We start from the raw sequence: 19,211 nt of genomic DNA, 5'->3' as shown, positions 1-19,211 counted from the left end.
TTCCCTTAAATTGAGCAAGGAAAATTATTGTAAGCATAATTGGTCATAAAGACTTGATCATGATGCACTGCACACCTGAGCCATGAAACCCACATTACATGTGTGCAACAAGATGAGTAAATTTTTAGCTATCATGTACATACAGGTCTGCTGAGCTCCTTGCTCATCTAAATAAGTAAATCACATGTGATACATCACATAAATTTTCTGGTTTGACAAAATCCTCCCAAAAATTGACTACATATGTCTCCATAGCTACTCAGGCAATACTCTGGAAGCCATTTGACAGCAACAGACAGGGTGTTATAAATTTGGATGAAACCTCCAGAATCCAACCTGATCAAAGGTTCTGAAATTTGAGCTGGTGGGGCCAAAAGGGCAATTTATCAAGTATTTACTTGATCCCAAATTGCCAAGCTCTTGCCTCCACGCACCATACACACTAAAAAGGGGGTGCCTTCAGTGGTTTTGAGGGAATTAGGCAGAAAATCTGCAAGAAACCTGTGACTAGATGGTTGACATGTTACCGGAAGTGTTTTTTGCGCAAGGCTATCAAATCTGTCCACATATTTTTGTGATATGGGCTTGATTGTAATGCAGGAAATTGTGATCTTTCAGAGGATGTAATGGGGAGAGGGACAAGGAAGACTGGACATGGAGCGGGGCCGGGTGTTTCAGGAACGAATGTCTTCCATCTCTGGAGAGGCTGTAACCACCCTCGGTGGAGTCTTCCCACATCAAATTACACAAGCAGGACAGGTTTCGACACTGGTTCCACATCCGACTACAATGTAGGTTGCACAGCAAACAATACTACTTGTACAGCAGGAAGCAGAAAAAATCCGTACATAAAAAGACATGTAATCTTGAGGCAATTGATAAGTAAAAGAGCAGAAGAAAAATTAGACTGTTCACATATAAAATGTCTGATGAAAGAAATAAAACAAGTAATTGAATAAATAGCAAGGTCACAATATGAACTTTGTTCACTAATGCTTATCTCTTCAAAGATTTTCTATCTGTTCCAGCATTCCATTCGAGTCTCGAAGCTTTGACCAATTTTCTAACATCTTTTCTTTCCGCCAATTTCCTAATGGATCTAATCCATAGTGATATAGATTTAGACTCTAATCCAAACCCGAAGCTTAATTTGGTCTGTATCGTTTCTCGGGTATTACCAGGACCTATCTCATTCCGGAGAGCATAGATTATTGAGACTGATGCCAAGATCAAGACGTCCATTCCACGCAGAAAGAAAACGTCCCACAGTCTCAGTTGAGCTTGGAAAGGAACAGTTCCGGTGAAAAGCGTCAGATACCATTTAGTAGCGTATGACGAAGATTTGATCTTTTGTTGGACCTTTTGTTGCGTATTTGGATTAACAGAGCATTAGTGCTGGTGAACAATATCTAGAATTGTCGAATCCACCCAGAGGAAAAATGATAAAACCCTTACAAAAGTCTGATAAACGTCTGGCAAGAGATATTCAATCAATCTTTCCTGGATGTAAAAAGATTCTGCTAGCCCAGGAAATCCAGCAGCAAAGATTTCGTGAAAATTGTACCAATCATGTAATCTGACCATACATAGATACGCCATCTGTGGTTGTAGACCAGAGTTCGGTGGGTCAGTTTATTAGAGGATTTTTAAAAGTTGAGAAGAAGATGACTAAACCTCGACATCAAAATAGTTCAATAGCGTTGCTGCAATCGGTCCCATTTCTCGACAATATCCACAGGTTTCGCAGTACGATGCGAAAGCATGAAGTACTTGGAATAAAGCCCGTTGACTAAAGTTAAAGAGAGAAAAGTCAGTCAATATTTCTTCCTTCATAACACGGTCAAAAACACGACGTACTCTTGACCATAAGGTGTATAGCAAAAGATATGCCCATCGACAGTTCGTCGTACATCCAAATCAATTTGAACATCATGGTCACTGGAAATCATCGAAGCCTCAGCATACCTCTCATATAGTCTGTCGGCACTTTGTCCCTTATCCCAACCAATTTTGTCTCCAAACTCTCTGATCAACAAATCCCAACCACCTCTTCTCCAACGATCTGGGATACCTTTATAACAACGTTTTATGAACTTTTCCCTGTGTGAATTCCAATAATTTGACAGTCTGAAAGAAAGAATATTTGATCCTCCATCTCGTACATCGCCTTCAAGCATTGCACTCCATTTTGAGATCCTCCTTGATTCGATTTGATTGTCCACTTCTGGCTCTTCTCTTGTTTCTGGGGTCATTGGATCGGGTGAGGAAGAGTAAGTAAAAGCAGAAGTAGAAGGGAAAAACGAAGCAGACTGTAATTGTACGAGGGCTTTTGGTTTGGAGCGACTGAAGAAACCATATCGATCTGCGTCTCGCAATACGTGTAGTTGAGGTTCGGAGACATCTGTGCTTTGTTGGTCCTTCGATCGTTGGTTTTGATAGCCCACGAACTGGGCTGAGATCCGTTTGCTATCTTCTGTACAATCCCATCCTTCGGTGAATCCGTCCGCAGGTATCCCTACTTGATCCAAGAAGGCATAGACCTTCTGTACTTCTAAATTTGTGTCTGGCTCTTCTGATACAAGGTTGGGTAACCGCTGTGGTTGGGAGGTGAATTTCTTAAGTGGTGCATCTAAAGTTGCCGTACTAGACCGGGGATTGATGAAACTTGTTGAACGCGTCGGCACAACGGATGTGAGGGTGGATGAAGATGCGTTGAGGTTTTGTGAGGCCGTACGGGTGGAATTCGTAGTCGCACTGGAGGTCGAAGTGAAAGTTGAAATTGAAGTAAAGCTCTGGTGATTTACGATACCATGAGAGTCTGTTTGGCGATAAGGTGTGACTGAGGTGGATTCTTGGGTAGAGTCCGTATCGGACATCAAAGGAAATTGATATCGAGAATAGTGACTCATGATAAATTCCACTATACGACAAAGTATGAGGAAGCGCTCTGCCGGGCAAAAACACGTGATGAATGCGATTGGCTCTGATTTGGATGAGATGGAAACGATGACTGATGACGGAAATCAGAATAAATAATCAGGATAACAAAACCCAGATCAGGATAACGAAGTAACGAGCACCGAGTCTTATCAATCTTAAATGTCTATTTCGAGAGACAACGGCGAAATGCAACTCAACCACGGCCAAATATTAAATCGACGACCGAGAGAAATTGACTTATTCCTTTCACACTCGAGATCTATTAACCGAGTTTGCTCACCGGGTGAGAGCGAGTCAGGCCAGCGATGAACCGACATGAAAGACCAACTTCCAAGACAGCGAAGAATCAAGATATGTAGGTGGAGTCACCGGTGCAAAAATTCGCCAATCGTCATCGAGGATTCACCGCTGCGATGATTATATCTAAAGCGCTTGAGTAGGGTTGTGATGACAAGATTTCAGCCTTCGCGCCGAGAGGACATTTCTAGCCTTCCAATGCGTTCATGAACCTCTGTTGCTCGAGATCCATCACCTGAAGCTTAAACGAAGAGGCAAGCATGATCGGACGCCTTCCCATGCCATGGAAGTTTCTTCAGACCGTCTGGTAAGACGCTGACTGCAGTGGGACAAGCAAGTAAGTATATCCAAACGTATCAAAGCCCACCCCGCCCGCGACTGAGTCATCGGGCGGGGGGACTTTAAGTTTGATGATAAGCTGAAAGTATGTATATCTAAATATTCTTCGTAACAGTGCTAAGAATTTGGTAGGGAGCTTGAGCACGAGAAACACGAACTAAAGAATATTTTTCTCATGATTATCACTTTATCGCCGGACTATAATCTCTGCCGACGTCGGGACAAGTTAAAGTGCGGTGCCCTTTGAATGGTCACCTTGGTCCTACTTCCCTTCGGATGGTCACTTTAGCACCTGCAAGGCTATGTATGTATGTATCATGGCGGTTCATCTGAGTATATACTCATACTCGGTATTCATTCCTGCATCCCTGATCGAAGCATTCGTAACGGTGGTTCCATGAACAATAATGATTTGACTTGCGGTTTTTATACGACGTCATTCAACAGGTGTGCCGAGAACTCTTTCACAACATACTTCGTCTGCATATCATCTTTCTATAGGTCATTGCTTTCTGTTCGAAAGCGGTGACGACACAGATGTGATTATCTCTCAATGAGAGAGAGAAAATGCCTATTGTGATCATTGATGGATATTGCACAGGGTAATCATCTATATACATCACGGGGCAGCTGGCACGTGAAGCTCACATGGATTATGAGTTTGCCAATAAAAACGCGCTGTCTACCCTGTGATACCCGCTGTGACCTGCACGTGCCAGCCAGCGTGAGCTTCACCTCATGTGACCACGTATCCTCAAGGTGATGGCTCACATCATGACAAGTTGAGCCATCTTACATCAGAATGATGTGATCTGTCTGACATGATAACAGCATAAGATTACTCACCCAGTGAAAGGATGAGTGATTCACCTCAGTGCCCATTCCGCCTTATTCTCACTCGGTAGCCAGCGCACTCAAATTGGGCTTGGTTGTTATTTTTGCTGACAAAATGGTATGTGACTTAAGTCATCTACTCTTTGCATTGGTAAATACCACATACATATATCAGAATAATAGGAAAAATAAAATTAAGGGAGTTCTACTGAAAAACTCAGAGAAAGCAAAGTAAAATGAATCAAAAAGATCAGAAGGTGATGTAGATTTTTGACACAAATATAGATGATGCCAAGAGACATGATGAATATAAAGGTATGGTCAATGGTTACTACTATCGTGTGACCAATTTATTGGCGCAATTTATTTGAATCCCTATCATTAATCACTCCACTGTTCCAGCCTTTTTAGAATTGGGTTTATATGTGACCTTCATAAGTCCTGGTGTTCAAGATAATTCTACTCCTTTATGTTTTTATGCTCTGCCCACAAAAGAGATACATTTCAGTGCATGCAAATTTTTGAAGTTGACCCAAGTAGGCATGTATGCTAACTTAATCAGATCCCCTCAGTGCCTGGGGGAAATAACCTTAACAAACCCCAGAGGCACTTTGGGAACCAAGTGCATGCAATTTTACCAAGAGACAATGAGAAATGTTTTTTAAGAGGAGACCTCCAAGTTTTCCCCCTGATTGTCCTCTGTTATGACCTCATTGTTTGTGAACTCTTTGTGACAGAGCACTGACTTGACAGATCCAGAGGAGCCATTCTGGTACAAACCTCATTGTACTATAATATATGTCCTGTTCTTTATCCTTATCCAACAATCTAACAGGTACTTGAAATAACTAAGCACCGGACTGCTTCCTTATCAGAACTCTCTGATTGTGACATCAGCATATTCTCAATTGTACCAATTCATCATAGTTTGAGAGAGGAAGTAAGTATCTTAACTTGGGTCATACTATAAGACTGTGTGTATAGCTATAGTCTTAGGCATGCTGCTTATATACACCGTTCCTTGTTGTTCTACATCATCAGCATCAAGATACAACACATCAAATTGAGAGAGCCTTTCTCATCCTTGATATGTATCCCAGACTGCTCATACATAATGACATTTACAGACACTAGGTCCAAAAAATGACGGGATGTGCAATGTGAACCACCAAGTTTTACTAAGAACATGTGATCTCCTGCAATCAGATTCACTGTCCGGTCAACTCCATTTGAGATCCTTGCCTATTGATACATATGTAGCTATACATAGTCTGAATTCACGGTGGATCTGCCAGGACGTTTGTTGGAGTTGTTTGTAAAAGGGCTAAAATTGATAATACAAAATTTTACTTTGCCCAAACCCTATCAACTTCTGATAAAATCTTTTCATCATAAACAATCTAATACAACTTGATACAACAGGAACCTGGAATGCTCCTACTAAGATGCCTGACCCAAAAAGTTAGGTTTTGGTTTTTTAAGATTTTCCGCAGAAATAGGGCAGTTCAAGTAGGGCGTTTACAGCCTGTCTGAAAGTTTTACGGACTGCTCGGGGAGTCATAATTATAAGTTAAAATTTAAGTTTGGCGAACCATCTCTAGAGGTGGTTCACGAATCACCACTTAGCGATCTGTTATTTGGTCTTAAAATTTTTAGAGCTTCCCCGCGCAAGCAGAAAAAAAAGTTGACAATCAGGTCCGATTAGCAAAAAAAAAGGTTTTTTTTGTCACTGCTTTTTTTGCTAATTGGACCTGATTGTGAACCGCTTTTTACGCGATTTTTTTTTTCTCCCATAGTTACCTCTTTCATTACCGTTGTTTTTGACCCAAAAATGGTTAGCCGACCTTGAAACCCGATGATTCCTTTGCCACATATCCACGGTACACACACAGAGGGCACCTGCTCTCACCCTCTCCTTTTTCCTCACCTTGGCTCGGCTACTCTGCAGATCACGTCAGCTTTCGCATCATCCAAATTGAATTTGGCATCTCAAACCCAGAAGATCTCCGAATAGGACTCATCACGTGGCTCTCGTTCAACTGGATTTTGGTCTGAGTTTGGACCGCTTTGTCCTGGGATTTCATCACAGGGATCGATACCAACGGGAACCAGTCTTTCTTGAAGATAATTATTGTCACTTCGATTCTCAAACCGAGAAGTTCTCCAACGCGACCTGATTCCCTGCTGTCCTGGTGGTCACGTTCAACTTTCTCGTGACTCGGCTCGACAGTCATTTAAACAATCTTCCTTGCGATTGCAAACCTTTTGAGCCCATCTAATTTTCTCGTTCAAACTTCTTCTCATCCTACGCTTCAATCACGTCCTCACATTTCTTGATATCTATCAATCTATCGCATTGTTCATTCATCCTCCAGTGTCCAACTTATTCTTTCATTATTCGAACCACAAATGCCGCCTGTATCTCAAACAAGCGGGAAAGTGAGTAACTTGTAGTAAATCATATCTTTTTGTCCTTTCTAGACACTGACCAAATTGTTAATGTGGGTTTTTTAGGCTGCACAAAGAACTCGACGGACTCGAGCGCAAATTGAGGAGGATCTTCGTGCTGCAGGAGTCCCTTCCAGTGGTTCCCAAGCTACCCCCGCTGCTATCAAACGCTCTTGCCTAGCGGCTCAAAAGCGTGCACACAGTGCTTCAATGGCCGCCTCCGCCAAAAACACCAGAGACAGCCCTCCTCTCAATTTGGTCGATCATCAAACGATTGTTTCCTACCTCAGCAACCCGAGAATTCGTAATTCTCTCTTTGGTGGCGGGAGCCAAACTCGGGTCTCCGGATTGCCTATGAACCCCAATACTATTTTGAACGCGCTGGCAATTAAACTCAACAACAACCACAATGTTCGACATAATTCTACCGATATGAGATTGAACGGACGTGTCTTACATCAACGACTCAAACGCTACAAATCAAAATACTCTCGCACAAAGGCTTTCAGTTTGAAAACGGGAAGCGGTTTGTCCGCAAAGAATGTGACTGACGGTATCAACATGATGGAGAAGCTTTTGGAGTCGATGTGCCCCTGTTTCAAACAGATGGACGCGATCTTTCGTGACAATCCAAACGTCAACCCCTTTGGGATTCTCGATACGGGCGTTTCTCCACCTGGTTCAGACAACGACATCAATGAGGATGTCGATGATGAACACCTCATCAATAATGAGAGCGACATCATTTTCGATGTTGACCACAGCGATGGCAGTACAACTGATGGTCATGATCACGCTTTTGCCAATCATGTACCAAAAGGTACGCCTTCTCCTTTCCTTTTGCCTGCTCCTCTCATGATAGTGTACTAATTGATGTATTATGTCGTTGAAACCTTTCCCAGAGATTCCTTCACAAATCACCGCTCCCAATCATGATCATCACGCTAATGTGAAACTTGTCACAGATGGTAAATTTTTCGCTATTACCTATTCACCGTTTTTTCTGAGTTCTGATGTTGTTGAAATCTCTCTCAGAGCCCCCTGCACAGATCCCCATACCCGGTGCTGAAGAATTGCAAGCCTATCAAGAAATACTTGACGCGCAAGTCTGCAGCCCCAGACCCGGAAGTCCCGATCTCAACAGTCACTATCGTGCATGCCTTGATAATGACATGGATTCTTTTCCACCTACTCCAAAACCCAACTCTCCCGAAATTCCCTTAGATGTTCTCCCCACTGCCCTGCCTTCGGTACGTCCGGCCCACGCCAAGATTCCAGCACGCAAGAAATCCAAACGCAAAATGTCAACAAAGGACAACTTGATCGCAGAAGAGCGCGCCTTGGACAGTTCGTCTTCTGACGACGCTCCGACTGGTTCAACTTCGACCAAAGGTCAAGGTGCCACTCGTGCTTTAGATGATCTCCCTACTCCCCTGCCTTATGTATCTCCAGCCCACGCCAAAAATCCAGCACGCAAGATATCCCAACGCAAATCGTCAAAAAAGTACGACTTAACCGCAGAAGAGCGCGCCTTGGACAGTTCTTCTTCTGACGACGCTCCGACTGGTTCGACTTCGACCAAAGTTTGAGGTGCCACTCGGGCTACTCTCACAAGCCGTGCGGTCGATCCGCTCCCATCAATTGACCCATCAACGGTGCGAGGTAAAGATTACAAACACCATGTCGCCACTGCAATGCAACTAGGGAATGCTGCGAAAATTGACATGTTACAATCAGCCTATCAATGGCGACAGGAGTTTGATGCCGCCAAACATCGAGCTGAGGTGGCAGCTCGTGGGTCAGATCTTAATTGGGCCAAGGAGCGCTTTTTCTTGGAGCGCGAGGAAGAGCGCAACAGGATTGCGATTGCGGCACGCGGTGAACGCAAAGCTTTCTGTGAGAAGCTAGTTCTTGAGGGAAAGACCCCCCAAGAGCTCGAGGCGTATCTGCGCCTCGTCTATCCGGAGGACGCCCGATCGTATGTCAAAGTTCTTAACCTACCTATAAGTTGTCGCGTTCACTCACAAAAGGGCTTCTACGTTTGTCAGTCCCATAACCTCGGCCTAAGTATTACATCGGTCGTTGACCTACTTTTAACTAGTTTCATCTTCTTACCTTTTCGAGAATCCTTTCAAGGTGTTTATCTGTTCCTTTGTTGGTTGACTTTTTGGTTGACAAGATCTTTTGTATTTCCTATATGTGTTGTGTCTTCAGTCGATGATCTTATTTTTCTTATCTGAACGATGTCTATCATCAGTCTATTAATTGTGTGCGCTGTTGTCTCTCGCAGTTATGTCCAGAGTTTTATGATTGCAAATTGATCAAACATATTCAAACATATTTACATGGCGAGCGATGTTGAAAGTTCCTGTTAAACTTGATGTCCCTAAAATTCGCATATGAGATTAATTCAAACATATTTACATGGCGAGCGATGTTGAAAGTTCCTGTTAAACTTGATGTCCCTAAACTTCGCATATGAGATTCAACTTGATGTTTAAAGTTGAAAGCCAGAATCAGCGATACATCAAATTCGGTCATTACCTGGTCAAACCATGCACGTTGGAGATTCTCGCCAAGAAAAAATTAATCGACTTGGTGCGTGAGATTATTTCACTTGGCTTTGGGATGACCTGGTTTCTTTTCAGAGTCGGAGTCAGAAATTAAACAAATCACTTGAACCAATGAGGAACAAATGGCAGAGGATCAATTGCAAGGAAGAACATACACAGACAGGTAAGAACATAGCAAGCTCAAAGACAAAGATAAATAAAAGAAACAAATCGAAAGTAAAGCCAAAATAAATAAAAGAAACAAATCGAAAGTAAAGGGAAAGATAACGATTGAAGATCATTGCACAATTGGCAGGCCGCCGCTCGCCCAGTTGTAAGCCACCGCGTGGTCTCGCACCTGCTCTCGCTTCTCCCTGCCTCGTTCCATCATGACGACATCAGAAACTGCTTTGCGGAACCTCTCCTGCCCCGCTTCGCCTGGTTCAGGTAAGACCAAATCATGTTCCTCATCTTCCCACGCATTGCCAAGGTCAGCTAACATATTGTGCAGAATAATGCAGCATCGGACCCATCGAAGTATGTGAACCATGTTCTCTCTCTCATTCAGAGCCAGCCGTAACCCTTGAAGAGATGCCCATCTCGATTTCAAGATTCCAATTGAATGTTCGTTTCTTACTCGAGACTTTGCAACACACCAATTGAAGCATTTGTTGCGCTCTACCTCTGCTGCCTGGCCTTTGTACGAGGGGACAACAGTTTCCGATGGCATGTATGCCGAGTCTGCAAGGATATATTCGCCTGATAAACACATAATAACAAAGTAAGTAGTTGCTCGGATCAGGTCTGGAAGGGCAAAAGCATGACAGACCTTGGTCAAAGTATCTATGTGGGTTCACAGCAATGTCGGTCTTTGAATATACGGTGCTGTCACAGCAGGATCCAGGCAGGCCATCCACCATAGGCGTAAGTGATGCGTCTGTCGCAGTCGCATACGATTTGGACATTAAGTGAATATCGATGTTTTCGATCAAAGAAAACCTCCCCATTCTGTCCTGGGCGCTGGAACAGAGGGATTGTGGTTCCGTCCACAAAACCGACACAACCGGGGAATCCGTCTCGCTCCAACACCTTTGAAATCGCTTTCCGTCGATTAGAGTTGGGCCATGCAATGTAATGAGAACCGGCTTCGAGGATTGCAGAGATAACACGACGTGTACAATTGACAACCGATCCACAAGCGACTTTGTAATTCCTTGCAAAGTGACCCACCGAAGCGCCATTACCGTTGCTGCCGAGACGCTCCAGTGTAATCGCAAGTTGATGTTTAACCGGTGGTTGTGGATTGTTGGTGTTTGAGATAAAGATAGGGTTCAAATGTATCATTTCCAAAAGAGCACGAAAGCCTTCGGGGGTCGTTCGCATGGCCTGACGAAAGTCAGTTCTTCTTATGTGCAGCATGTCCCCAAGATCGAAAGGATTGGCGTGAGGTACACGCATTCGAGTGTCGAGGTACCGGCTGGAGATGACCATAGACAGCATGTCGCCCCACTGGCCTTCTTCATCAAATACCTCGTCATACAAATTTGCCATGTGGTCATCATTTGGGAAGAAGATTTGTCCATCGCTAGGGTCTGGTTGGTGGTCATCAAGTCCGGGTACGTTTGTTGCTGCGTTCATATGTGCAAAGACACATAAAGTCGTTAGATCTCTTATAGCAACTACTCGTTCAGATACGCGAGGCATGATGGAGGTGATGAGATGGAGGTGGATGCAGGATAAATAAAAAGAGAAATAAAAGCAGGGAATTGACAAAACCAGAGGGTTTCCGTATCTCAGACTCTGTTCTTCACAACACGTCTATGTGCAAGGAAAAATGAAAAAACGTGAGATCAAAAAAAAATCATTTGAAACAAGGCCATTACCGTGGTGTTTGACCTGACAAAAACGGGACAACATGACTTTTTTTTAACCTTTGGCCCTGGAAATGGAAGGCCGTAAAACTTAATTTTACGGCGTTTGGGACCCTGCGAACGCAAATTTTATGGATCAAACATACTTATAATTTACGTTTGGTGATTTCCGGCGAGCTGTTTGGAAAATCTGTCTTGAACTGCCCTGATGTAACTGACCAAAATAGTCAGGCTCTGAGTCAATCCGCAGGACATATCTGACATAAAAATTATGGTTTGATGGGGTGTTGAACCCATAACCTTGAGACCCACAGGGCAGTGTGGGCCATGTGGGCTAACAAGTGTGTGCCACTGCAAACTGCTGGTCACCCCACTGATGCATGGTTATGGCAACACCCCACAAAACACAAGGGTAGGTCATGCAAAAGCAGGGGGCCAATGTCAGGCCAGCACCACCCTGCACCCGCGGCATCACCTCTTTGTATGTAGTATCAGTGATCACAACATTTGGAACAGTATCCTCTCAACCATAATTTTCAAGAAAAAATACACCACAATCTGTAGTGGGTGCTCAATTTGATAAGCTCAAAACTCGGGCTAGCTCAGCCTTCTAGATCTTATTTTCAAACTCTGTTGATGACAAATCTGTACATCCCAACATCAGAGGTATTTACTCATTCTGTCAATTCTGGTAAACAATTACTGATTTCCAGCGCTTGTTCAGGTTGTTCAGCCTATCAAAGCAATAAGCCTGTGAAAAAGGGTCTCATGTGTTGTCATTAAGAAAGTTCAATCCAGATACAATGCAAGAAAGAAGTCAAGCAATACCCAAATGTATTGCAATCTTTTGAAGGATTTGAGGTCAAAAAAATATTGGACTGCAGAAAAAGAAGGGGAGGACTGAAGTATCTTTTTTGAGCTGAAAAGGATACATCCCAGAAAAATGTTTGTGGGAAAAGGAAGACTCTTCGGGTAACACACAAGACATATTAAACCAAATTAAGAAAGATCATCCAGAAGCAGAAAAAGGTTAAAAAGGACATGGAGAAAGAATTGAGAGGTTTAAACTTTTCCTTGAAAGTGTGGGTGTTTTATGCTGGACCATGGCAAGAATGCAGAGCTGCAAGATGAGCTTGTGCATTGAAGGGGGAGTAATTTTATGATCTTAACTTGAATAATACTATAATTAGACTATGCTTACAGTTGTGCTTATAGTTGTAGACACAGTTATCATATACATTGCTCTACATCATCACGATTATATCCCTCTCTCTTCATGGTACAATCCTATTATACAACACCAGAATTACAATATTAAACAGCACATCAAGATGACCTTTCCAATCCTTGATACACAAGACTAGTCTCTGTACATATCCCAGTGCTTATATCAGCAAGCAAACCTGGGACAGCAACACAGTGCTCCACACCAGGCACATCTTTAGCTGTGGTTTGCTGTGCCCGCAACACATAACAAAAGGCCAAGACTTGTGCTGTGTAGTGTGCAGTACTAAAATATCAAATCGCCAGGTCTGGTGGCTCCAGACCCCCATCCATTGTGCAATGCAACATGTGCAACAGAGCCCAAAAAAACTCGACTCCAATGATTTTGCAGACCAAAACACAACAGGTGTGGTTGTGGCCAAATTAAATGTGGATCCCAAGGGTCTTGCTGAACATCAGAGCAGGCCACAACAGATCTAAGGGATCTATTGTACGGTGTGGACCAAAAATCTGCGATGTCTTTGAAGTGCAGCACACAACAGCAGTGTTACTGGCCCAATGTTGAAGCAAATTACCATTCTACCTGCATTCACTAAGTCCATGTGGTAGTCACTCATCAAAAAGAGGAAACAGACTGCTTTTGGAGCAGAAATTGGAGGTGTGTTCTCTTATCAACAAGAAAGCACCACAAGAACATTGTGATTGTTTTTTAATAATATCACAAGCACTATGAGGCATTGCACTTGGGAAGACCTGAGCAGTAAAGTGCAAAGGTCCATCTTTCTCAACAGATTTTCCTGGTGCATCATTTTCATATCAATATTTCTTGATACCCTGTCAATGAAATGAATACACAATTCCTATGTATACAGGTGCAATTTACAAGAGGGTCTGAGGTTATCTTGTACATACATCAGTGTATCATACTCAACTTCTAGAATTTGAATCAGTTTATCGGCTAAAAAATGACACAGGAAAGCTTCTATGGAACCAACCAAAAAAAGTATCAATTGGGGGTCAAGATTTTTGCCATGTTACCAACAAACAACATATCACTTGGAATAATTTGCAAACAACTTACCAACAAAAAACACCAATACAGGCATCAATTATGTATTGAATGGCATGTCACTGAGCAACAACAGCCAAAAACAGCATGTCACTGATAGGCAATTTATCAAAGCTGACCAACTCAAGTCAGAAACTGTTGCATGTTACCACCATGATTGGTACCAAATTCCTAGGTATCAATCCATTGAATTTTGCCAATTACATGTAGGTTGGTTCCATAGAAGCTTTCTGGGATCCTTTCTTGTCCCCAAGCTCCACTGCAGATGAGTACTCTGATATTATCTCCTTGACAGCATTACAAATACATTAAATTTTCAAGCATTCAGATTATCCTTATATCCAAACTCAGTTTCTCTTACTTATTCAAATTATCAATGCAGACACTTCTGGCTCCTTATGGAATACAAACTAATATTTATGATCATTGAGGCCATGTGAGCCTTTGGTGACCATTTCTTATTCTTTCTTTCTATTTTATTTTTCTTTCATTATATTGTATAATGAAGATGAGTTTCAGAAAATATCCCTCAGCTCAACCTCTGGAGCTTCCCCATCCTGTTCTTGAAGTTGAATTTATCCTGCAGTGAGGACCATAAGAAGTCCTTTACAATTACTCACATGCTGGAGTCTGAGATTTATCTTTACTTAAGTTGTCTGAGAAGACTTTCAGTAGACACTCAAGTGAGTTGAAGTCAGAAGGGAAGTATTCCCTGAGAGGTTCCAGAACTAACATAAATGCATTTCCTACAAGCTACCACAAAAAGGATGAATTGAGTCAATCAGTTGTAAATATCTAACAAGTAATAATGTCTAAGATAAGTATGATTATGAATTATGCAGGACGTGAAGGTCTTGTGTAATGACATGACTCATGGAGCTACAGCACCCAGGCCACAGGTATCTGGACAACTACATACTTAGTGATTCCAGACACAGTTGATAAAACTCATTGTGCAATTCACCCTCAGATGCCAAGTTCCAAGATTGACTCTTGTTAACTGGATCACTTGGTCACCTAACACTCACACACCAATGCAGGTAGATGGTGGTGAGATGTCTGAAAAGGGGGTATCAAAATCAATTCAAATGAAGGTGATCAAGTCCAAACATGAAGCAAATTATGAAAGTGTTTTTCCTACATGAATTTAGGACTCCTGCAACTTGATCAAATAGTGAGAGGCTCATTCCCAAGACATGTGAAAAAACACATGTTAACTGGCTGATAAGTTTGTACTTATGTCATAAGGGCTTGTTATAATAGGATACACAAAAGAAGTTGTAGGTTACTTCACAACTGAGTCTAGATAAGTAGAAAGTTTAGGTGATGTGTAAAACCAAATGCCCTCTAAAAAGATACAAATAGAAAATATTTTGCCACAATTTCTTCATCAGCTACCATGTGTTTGATGGGTTCTGTTCAACTTGAACCTGGAAGCTGTGATATTATATGATCAACAATAAAAAGAAGTTTGAGATGAAATACATTTGTATGTCCAGCCCAAATTAACCCCAAGAAGCTCAATATTTTGGACCACTCACCCTTTTTAGAATTGACTCTGATATAGTATTGAGTCTACCCATCATATGAAATGGAAAGAAAGATTACATGTACAACTACCTCAGAATATAATACTTCCCAAAAGATAAACTCTTGCATAATAATAATCATGAACTAATAAGGGTACTCAAAGTGAGTATGTACGCGTACATACTTTTTGCTATATACTTTTTTTGGCGGGGAAGACGAGGCCAAAAGTATATTTTTTTCTTTGTCCCCGCCAAAAAAAGTATGTAGCGAAAAGTATGTAGCTCTACATACTTTACTTTGAGTACCCTGTATAGTCAGTTGTAATAAATATCCTCTGGTTAGTTCTCACTGTCTAGTATCCATCTGTGAGAAATAGTAAGTTAAACTGTGGAATGAAGAGGAGACATCTTGATGAAAAACTCCATGATGAAACAAATGAACCATTATGCAAAACCCATAAGATGTACATTGGACTCTGATCCAAGTTTATGAACTTGAATGCCACTGTTAGTGAGAGTGAGCATCATGATCAAATCCAACATTGATATGTACTGAAGTTTGAGTTGAAGTGATATGATATCATATGACTTTAAACTTTCAACAAATTGACCAAACTTGAGAAGAGTTTTGATTTTTTGTTATGGTAAAACCCATTTTAGTCAATTTGTTCAAGTCGGTTGTGACTTAAGCTACTAAATTTTACAATCTCGTCGTCATTCATCCTCATTCATGGTCTTGAATCGTAATGCTAAAGTCAAACCAACTCGACTCACAACGCCTTTGTTTGAAGAACTAAAAATACAAAAAAGACTCATTCATCAACAATTCAAAGAACATCAAGAATAACTTGTTCAAGGTGTTTACTTAATTTCTTTATCATTTCAATCGACCTTATAAATGATTGATAACTAACTAAATAAATCATTCGGTTTGATTTGATTTTAAGTGATCTGAGTTTCAAGTTCATATCTTTACAATTCATTTTATCTCCCCTTTATCTCCCATCCATCCGATCTTCACTACATACTCACTTTAATCCAAGTCATCTTATCTCTTCTTAATCCCTGTCAAATCATTCAAGATTACCCCTTCACCCCTTACCAGCTTTGCCCGTGATATGTCCACTACCCTGCCTGAATCAGGTACTTCTGAAGTCTTAGCTGCTAAGCTCAAGCAACACGAAGCTGGTATCAAATCTATCAGAGAGAAAGGACCAGTACCTGAGATCGATTTCACGGTTCATACGCAAGACGATGGTTCAACTGTCAGTACGCAAGAAAGGGTAGTTAAGGATGTTCAAGCACCTGCTTTCAAGAAACCCACCGATGAAGAGTTCTTCAGTCAAGTTGACCCATCAAAACCGTAAGTTTTTCTCCTTCAAAACCTTTTCTTTGATTCTAGATCTCATCTTCACTTGCTGACCTATTTCTCAAAACCCGATCACCTTTCTATTCGGTTCACAGCGATGTAGCTTTTCTTAAAAACCATTTTTATCGTGAAGGTCGACTAACAGAGGAGCAAGCCCTCTTTATTCTCAACACAGCAGCTGAGGTTCTCAAAGCTGAGCCCAACTTGCTTGAAGTCGAAGCCCCGATCACTGTTTGTGGTGACATACACGGTCAATACGTACGTCTCTCGGTCTAATGATCAATTTTCAGCGCGGTACACGATGGTCCTGACAAGTAGCTATCGTCATCTCCTGCTTGTTCCGATCACTACTCTATGAGATTAGTTCGATCTTATGAAACTCTTCGAAGTGGGCGGAAACCCAGCTGAAACTCGGTACCTGTTCCTGGGTGATTATGTCGATCGTGGCTACTTTTCGATTGAGGTGAGAATATCTTCTGCTGTGATGATTGAGATCGAAGTAGTGAAGACCTCCCACCTGAATTTGCAAACTCAACTCACCTTGAATCTTTTTGTTCATTATAGTGCGTGTTGTATCTCTGGGCTTTGAAGATTTGGTATCCAGACACCTTGTTCCTTTTACGTGGTAATCACGAGTGTCGGCATTTAACCGACTATTTCACTTTCAAGTTGGAATGCAAGCACAAGTATTCTGAGAGGGTATATGATGCTTGCATGGAGAGTTTCTGTTCATTACCGTTGGCGGCAATCATGAACAAGCAATTCTTGTGCATTCATGGTGGTCTGAGTCCCGAGTTGCAGACCTTGGATGATTTGAAATCGGTCAGTTATGTGAACGTAGTACCCTTGATCAACTTTTTGGTCTCGTCTGACGTCATTCTTTATTCTTGCGGCTATCAACACGCGCATCAGGTTAACCGTTTCAGGGAACCTCCTACACATGGTTTGATGTGTGATATTCTCTGGGCTGATCCTTTAGAAGATTTTGGAAGTGAAAAGTCCGCGGATGGATTCGTACACAATCACGTTCGAGGATGTTCCTTCTTTTTCAGGTGTGTGCAATCTGCAATAGATAAATGAGTAAAAGCGATGTTCTTAAACAAGGAGCTCCTATCACAGTTATCAAGCAGCATGCGCGTTCCTCGAAAGAAATGGACTTCTCTCAATTATTCGTGCCCATGAAGCCCAAGACGCTGGGTCAGTCTTGACATGCTCAACCCCCTGTCATCAGCTCTTTGACCAAAGCTAATTTAGTGCGTTCTTGGTTATATAGATATCGTATGTACAAGAAAACGAAAACTACTGGTTTCCCTTCAGTAATGACTATTTTCTCGGCGCCAAACTACCTCGATGTGTACAACAACAAGGCTGCGGTTTTGAAATATGAAAACAATGTGATGAACATTCGACAGTTCAACTGCACACCACATCCATATTGGTTACCGAACTTTATGGACGTTTTCACTTGGAGTTTACCCTTTGTGGGAGAGAAGAGTATGTGCATTGGCTCATGTGAATGTTGGACTGTCATACTAAACCCACTTTGGTCTCATCCTTTCAGTTACGGATATGCTTATCGCCATCCTAGGCATATGTAGTAAGGAAGAATTGGACGAGGAAGAAGATGAGATGCCCCTGGTGACTGAAGAGGCTCAGTCCGATCCAGATTCACCTGATGCAGCTGCCTCAGCCGAACGGAGACAGGCCATCAAGAATAAGATTATGGCGGTTGGAAAGATGTCACGAGTGTTTGCAGTCTTGCGTGAGGAAGCGGAGGCAGTGTCAGAGTTGAAATCGACAACAGGACAGGGCAAATTACCGTATGGAGCACTCGCGAATGGTGCAGAAGGCATCAAAGAAACCATCCTTAGAGCTGGATTTGATCAGGCTCGCAAATCAGATATCGAGAACGAACACTTACCTCCAGAATTGATTGATGCTGCAGACGTCGAAGGATTTGAAGAATTTGCCGAATCCCGTAGTCCAGGAGCTGCTGATGCTGGAGAGCCTCATCGCTCACGATCTCGTAGTGGTACACTTGGATCGCTTGGTGGAGAAAGTCGAATGCCGTTCAGTGATCAGGGTTCATCGAGTGATCCAGCTAGTCCTGCTCTACCTAATACACCTGACCGAGCAACTATGTCTGGAGGTGCAGATGGATTGGGATTCTCTCCTACTACACCTGGAGGAAGTCCTAAATTCAAACGAGGCCATGCTAGACGAGGCAGCTTGGGTACGACGATGACTAGTCCTTCGACCAGAAGAAGAAGCTTGGAAAATACAATCAGTATGATCAAGTACGTAATTTCAGTAGTGAGCACAATACTCGAGATATATACCGATTGCTGACCATGTATTGGTGTACATCTTGATTATTCAGGGAGGCCATGGAAGGACAAGGTTAGTGGGCTGCTCTTGCCGGCAGAAGAAAGACAAACACTGACTTGGTTTTTCTGCATCCAGCTGATCCTGAGATGGAAGACCTTGCAGACGCTGTCGCTCAGAATGCATCAGATGCGCGTCGTCATTCCAGAAGTTCATCAACTGGATCTGGAGCAGGGTTGCCCGAGGTAAACAGTTTTCTCTGATCATCTCACCAGCTTCATATGATTATTAACATATGCTGGCAAATTTAGGTACCCAAGGAGTGATTTTATTTTATTTTGGTTCTCTAAGTGTTTTGTTTGATCATGGTAATTAGTCTTTATTCATGTGCCCGTTCATTTTTTCACTATTTCA

General features: G+C 42.3%; 5 protein-coding genes across 5 annotated transcripts; 3 read left to right on the top strand and 2 right to left on the bottom strand.

Moving 5' to 3' along the window:
- Positions 1–996: 996 nt before the first annotated feature.
- Positions 997–2,876, bottom strand: MELLADRAFT_92261 (uncharacterized protein; the record flags this gene model as incomplete). Its single annotated transcript, XM_007405438.1, has 6 exons — positions 997–1,359; positions 1,456–1,599; positions 1,675–1,789; positions 1,858–2,643; positions 2,735–2,754; positions 2,805–2,876. 6 exons carry the CDS (start codon positions 2,874–2,876, stop codon positions 997–999), a joined length of 1,500 nt encoding a protein of 499 aa, XP_007405500.1.
- A 3,389-nt stretch (positions 2,877–6,265) lies between these two features.
- On the top strand, positions 6,266–6,587 carry MELLADRAFT_92260 (uncharacterized protein; the record flags this gene model as incomplete). The annotated part of the gene is made up of 2 exons (XM_007405781.1): positions 6,266–6,363; positions 6,500–6,587. The coding sequence occupies 2 exons, from the start codon at positions 6,266–6,268 to the stop codon at positions 6,585–6,587; spliced, it is 186 nt and encodes a 61-aa protein (XP_007405843.1).
- Positions 6,588–7,624: 1,037 nt separating this feature from the next.
- Positions 7,625–8,447, top strand: MELLADRAFT_102662 (uncharacterized protein; the record flags this gene model as incomplete). The annotated part of the gene is made up of 4 exons (XM_007405782.1): positions 7,625–7,678; positions 7,763–7,826; positions 7,894–7,964; positions 8,130–8,447. The coding sequence occupies 4 exons, from the start codon at positions 7,625–7,627 to the stop codon at positions 8,445–8,447; spliced, it is 507 nt and encodes a 168-aa protein (XP_007405844.1).
- A 1,098-nt stretch (positions 8,448–9,545) lies between these two features.
- Positions 9,546–9,919, bottom strand: MELLADRAFT_70874 (uncharacterized protein; the record flags this gene model as incomplete). The annotated part of the gene is made up of 1 exon (XM_007405437.1): positions 9,546–9,919. The coding sequence occupies one exon, from the start codon at positions 9,910–9,912 to the stop codon at positions 9,709–9,711; it is 204 nt and encodes a 67-aa protein (XP_007405499.1).
- Positions 9,920–16,221: 6,302 nt separating this feature from the next.
- Positions 16,222–19,123, top strand: MELLADRAFT_92259 (uncharacterized protein; the record flags this gene model as incomplete). Its single annotated transcript, XM_007405783.1, has 11 exons — positions 16,222–16,466; positions 16,568–16,730; positions 16,837–16,935; positions 17,037–17,294; positions 17,385–17,524; positions 17,592–17,669; positions 17,746–17,966; positions 18,034–18,769; positions 18,853–18,872; positions 18,936–19,042; positions 19,109–19,123. 11 exons carry the CDS (start codon positions 16,222–16,224, stop codon positions 19,121–19,123), a joined length of 2,082 nt encoding a protein of 693 aa, XP_007405845.1.
- Between the last annotated feature and the right edge of the window lie 88 nt (positions 19,124–19,211).

Source organism: Melampsora larici-populina (genome assembly GCF_000204055.1).
Source record: "Melampsora larici-populina 98AG31 unplaced genomic scaffold MELLAscaffold_4, whole genome shotgun sequence".
Taxonomy (NCBI): Eukaryota; Fungi; Basidiomycota; class Pucciniomycetes; order Pucciniales; family Melampsoraceae; genus Melampsora; species Melampsora laricis-populina.
The sequence above is the reverse complement of the archived record's forward strand: the minus strand, read 5'-3'. Positions and strand labels throughout refer to the sequence as shown.